Source organism: Xiphias gladius, unplaced genomic scaffold, assembly GCF_016859285.1.
Source record: "Xiphias gladius isolate SHS-SW01 ecotype Sanya breed wild unplaced genomic scaffold, ASM1685928v1 HiC_scaffold_1228, whole genome shotgun sequence".
Taxonomy (NCBI): Eukaryota; Metazoa; Chordata; class Actinopteri; order Istiophoriformes; family Xiphiidae; genus Xiphias; species Xiphias gladius.
In genome coordinates, this window is record NW_024401533.1 from 1 (window position 1) to 4,243 (window position 4,243).

The window sequence follows — 4,243 nt, forward strand, 5'->3', positions numbered from 1 at the left end:
CTGAACACAGACATGTATACATGCATATTCTGTACATCAACCACCTACTGTATGTGTATAAAGCAGTTATTCCAGTACTCCCACACATTCATGCACTATTTATATACCTGTTTAAAGTAAGTTTGACCCGTACATAGACAGTGTGTTCTATTATTCATATATTTTTTTCCACCTCCTTGCCTGCACATAAGAGCTGTTATGTTTATGTTTGCTTATATTTGTTTTTAAGCCTGCAATGAATGATTATTTTCAATGTCGATAAAACTCATTAACCGGTTGGTCTGTTAAACGCTACAAACCGGTGGAAAAACTCCCGTCACCATTTCCATTTCTGAAATTGCAACCGCCTGCTTTGTTCGGACACCCGTCCAAAAATCAAAATATATTCAATTTGCAATTATATATAACAGAGAAGCAGCAAATCCTCACGGTGGAGAAGTTGAAACCAAAGAACTTTCGGCATTTAAGCCTAAAAAATGTCTTAAACAATTAATCAATTATCAAAACTGTTGATTCATGTTTCGCCGATCAATTAATTGACTAATTGTTTCAGCTGCACTTCATTTCGCTCTGCTGTCTTGTCTCGGGAGTACGTCTACATGTAGCCTCCTGAGCCATCTCTCCTTGGACCCGTGCGTACGTAGATCAAAAGCTACCGGAGGCGGGAGTCGCAATTTGCCGTGCGTCTGAACATACTTCGCCAACAAAAGGTGATTGTGAATCTGAAAACCCGCGGTCAAATGCTGAACTCACGTCATCTGATTTCGGCTCTGTCACTGGCACCCACTTGTAGATGCGAAGGGACGTGTCTCCAACAGTCACCCATTTCTTCTCCCTGTGTCGGAGATTAAAGAAAAAAAGACACAAGCTGACTCAGAGCCTCTGGGGCGCAAAACATTACTACCCTGGCGCTTCTGAATCAAATGCTGTGAAATAATGTAGAGCAAAAAAAAACCAGGGTTCCTGGTGGGATATTACAGTGAAATGAGTTTTAAAAAAAAATACTACAAATACAGTGAGGTTATCCTCGGGTTGCAATTGAAGATTATTTTCATTATCAGTTGATTAATTTTTGTTCTAATAATCTTTTAGCCATTTAGTCCACAAAATGTCCAACAACAGTTAGAAATAGTCATAAATTTCCCAGTGCCAACTATTTGTTTTGTCTGACAAAACCTAAAAATATCCGTTTGCAATAATATAAAACAGGGGAAAAGCAGGAAATCATCACATCTGAGAAGCTGAAACCTGTGAATCTTAAGCATTTTGTCTCGATAAATAACCTAAACCTGTTTATGAATGGAAAATGTCATGTTATAGTAAATACGCTCTAAAAGCTCTATGGAGTCCCACAGACCCATTACGTCTCTAAATAAGATACCACCGTCATTTAGAGACATCAACCTGGACTTTGGGAGATTGTGATGAGCATTTCTCACGATGAGGCGAAAACTGATCATTTGGACCATCTGGTCGTGAAATAGTGAAAAATGTCCATCACAAGTTCACAAAGTCTGAGCCGACCTATTGAAATGTCTTGTCTGCTCAAAGGTTCAAATTCCCACATTCTCACACTGAAGAGGCTGGTAACAGTGAAACCCCCCCCCCCTAAATAAAAACAAATGATTTTTAAAAAAGTTGACACTTTAATCTTCTGACTGCGCTGAATAAACCTTTCTGCTCCAAAACGGATTTAGAGAATCCGGCTGCTGCTAATGTGGTACCACAAAGTCACCGATTGGGGCAACGTTTTCACAACGGTTTAATCCGCAGGTTATTTTCTTGATCGACCAAATGATCGATTGGTCTATAAAATGTCAGAAATTAGAAAAAAAAAAAGCCTAATCCTAAAATGACATAATTAAATGTCTTATTTTCTTATTTTGTCTTATTAACAGTTGGAAAATCCAACGGTTTTCAGTTTACTCTTAGAGAACAGAGAAAGTTTTGACTATTGATACTGTAAATATTAAGATTTGTGAAGTTGGAACTTTGAATTCTGGCATTGCTCAATTCGTACAATAGTTGCTGGACGTCTGTGTGTTTGGTCGACTAATCAGTTAATCAGACCGTGTCGAAGTCACTTTTTAGCCGGAGGCAAACGACTGTAGTTCACAGCCACCAGAGAACAACTTAATGGCTCAAACGTATGAAAAAGGGTCAGAAAAACCAGAATGAGTCGCCCCGACGGTCACATCCGCCTTCGCGTGCCCCGCATCCCCCGAAAAGAGCGTTTGAGTTGGATGTTTGTGTTTTTAACGGGATCAACTTTTTTTTTTTCGCCAGAGCACCAACTTCTACCGACTCCGACCCGGGGACGTTTGATTAAACCACCTGATGGAAAGATAAGCAAACAAACAAACCAGCCACACACACGTTTCCGCCACCGAGCGGGCTCACACACACACACACACACCTGGGTTCAAAGACCCGCACGTTCTCAAACGATCCCCACCGACGTTTGGGCCGTTAAATGTGCGTTCCTCGTGCTAACCGCGGAGACCCGAGACTCGCTACGTGTTCGGCCATGCGCTACCGCGGCCGACTTCCCTCTCCCAACCCCCACCGCGGCTCGCTCGCTCGCTAGCAGGGACCCGAAGGGCGACTCAAAGCGCTTAATTTAAAAACTCCAGACGGACTAAACCGCTCCGACTCGAGAGCGCCGTCGTCCGAAATTGTTCTCGGAGTCGAGAGTTGTCGGACGCTTCGGTCCCGGGGAGAGAAAGAGAAAAGAAAAAGAAATTTAAAAAAAAAAAAACCCCGCCGCGCCGCGAGCTCGACAGCGGGCAGCAATGGCTTCATGTGACTGCATCGAAATGGCTTCTGGGTTCAACCCTTGCCGTTAAAATCAGCGAGACCGAGGAGAGGAGGAAAAAAAAAAAAAAAAAAACACCGGGTACATGTCTGATACGGCCGCCAGACGACGGCCGGGGTGGTGCACCGCACACTAGTGCGCCCCGGTGCACCTGAGCTGCAAGTACATCTGCTGCGAATCCCGTTCAAAAATCGTCCTGTAATTTCTTTCAATTCCATCCCTCGCTCCGTCTCGCTCCTTCCCTCTCCTCCCCCAACAAGCGAGCCTTTCTCGTGTTAGATAACCGAGCCTGCTTCTTTCTCTTTGTCCTCTTACCATTTTCGTACTTTCTCAATAGCGGCCATAACCCTCTTGATGTCATCCTTCGCCCTGCTCCGGGTCTCAGCTCGGACCGACCTGCCCGACATTGCCGCGGTGGTTATAATATTTTTAAAGCTCGCCGGCAGTTGAGACACAATGCAAACAGTAGAGCGCACAGAGGAGCCACTGCGCATGCGCGGGCTGATAGGGCACAGAGAGGGGGGGGGGGCACGGCTGCAGCTGCACTGTGAAGAGAGATCCGTCTCCTGCTGCGCGAGTGGGAGAACAAAGAGCCTGCGAACGGCGTGGACGTACCCTCAGCGCCGGCGAGTGACCAAAGTACCAAAGAGCTGGATTTACCAACCACCGGGGGCAAAGTGGGCAACCCAGAGCCCCGGGGCACAAGGGGAACCCCCCCCAAAAAGCCCCAGGTTTTACCCCAGGTCGGTTGGGCCCTCATAACTATATCAACTGCAAGTTTGGTGAGAAATGTGCACCACTGAAGTACCATGGGTAAAACTAGCGCAGTCCAATACGACGCTAAATGAGGGTTATGATGTTCGGTTTGTGTTGACACTGTGTTGAGGAGGTGCTGATTCAACTGTGCGGTCGCTCTGGGGGCTCTCGTTAGACTTCACTGTGTTGTTCCTATTATTTTGTCCAGCCCACTTTTACTCAACATCATGACCTTCACGAAATTAGGGTTTATTGTGTGCCCGGTGATGCAGCCACATCTGACGAGAAAAGTGAAATCCAATCGGGCCTGGCGGACTCTGGAGGAGCGGGAAATGACCAGCCTCCATGAAATGTTTGGCTTTTCGGGGTTTTTCAGCAGCAACATGGAACTGTTGGCCCGAAGACGGCTTCTGCTCATTATTTTGTGACCCGCCGACCTTTCGGTCCGACGCCACCATCGGGTCAAAATGCTTCCGTGATCAACACTTTGGTCCGAGACGTGACACGAATCTGGAAAACGAAAAGGGAAATTTTCTGTGAAAGATCTGTGGTTCCCAGGGGGATCAATCCTAATATTTCTGCTGACCCCCTTTGAACTATTCTTTAGCGCCAAAATGGCCAAAATTGTGCACACACCTACACACACGAAAAAAGAAATTCTATGTAATGGTA

General features: G+C 45.7%; 1 protein-coding gene across 1 annotated transcript; it reads right to left on the bottom strand.

Moving 5' to 3' along the window:
• Positions 1-645: 645 nt before the first annotated feature.
• Positions 646-3,342, bottom strand: LOC120787176 (B-cell CLL/lymphoma 7 protein family member A-like). The gene is made up of 2 exons (XM_040122872.1): positions 3,131-3,342; positions 646-835 (listed from the first exon to the last, which is right to left on the bottom strand). Exons 1-2 carry the CDS (start codon positions 3,307-3,309, stop codon positions 646-648), a joined length of 369 nt encoding a protein of 122 aa, XP_039978806.1. The 5' UTR covers positions 3,310-3,342.
• Between the last annotated feature and the right edge of the window lie 901 nt (positions 3,343-4,243).

Excerpts from the sequence above, each read along its gene's own strand:
- LOC120787176 (XM_040122872.1), bottom strand. The coding sequence starts at position 3,309 with ATGCGCAGTGGCTCCTCTGTGCGCTCTACTGTTTGCATTGTGTCTCAA. Across the intron at positions 836-3,130 it reads ATTGAGAAAGTACGAAAATG|GGAGAAGAAATGGGTGACTG; the intron begins GTAAGAGGACAA and ends TCTCCGACACAG.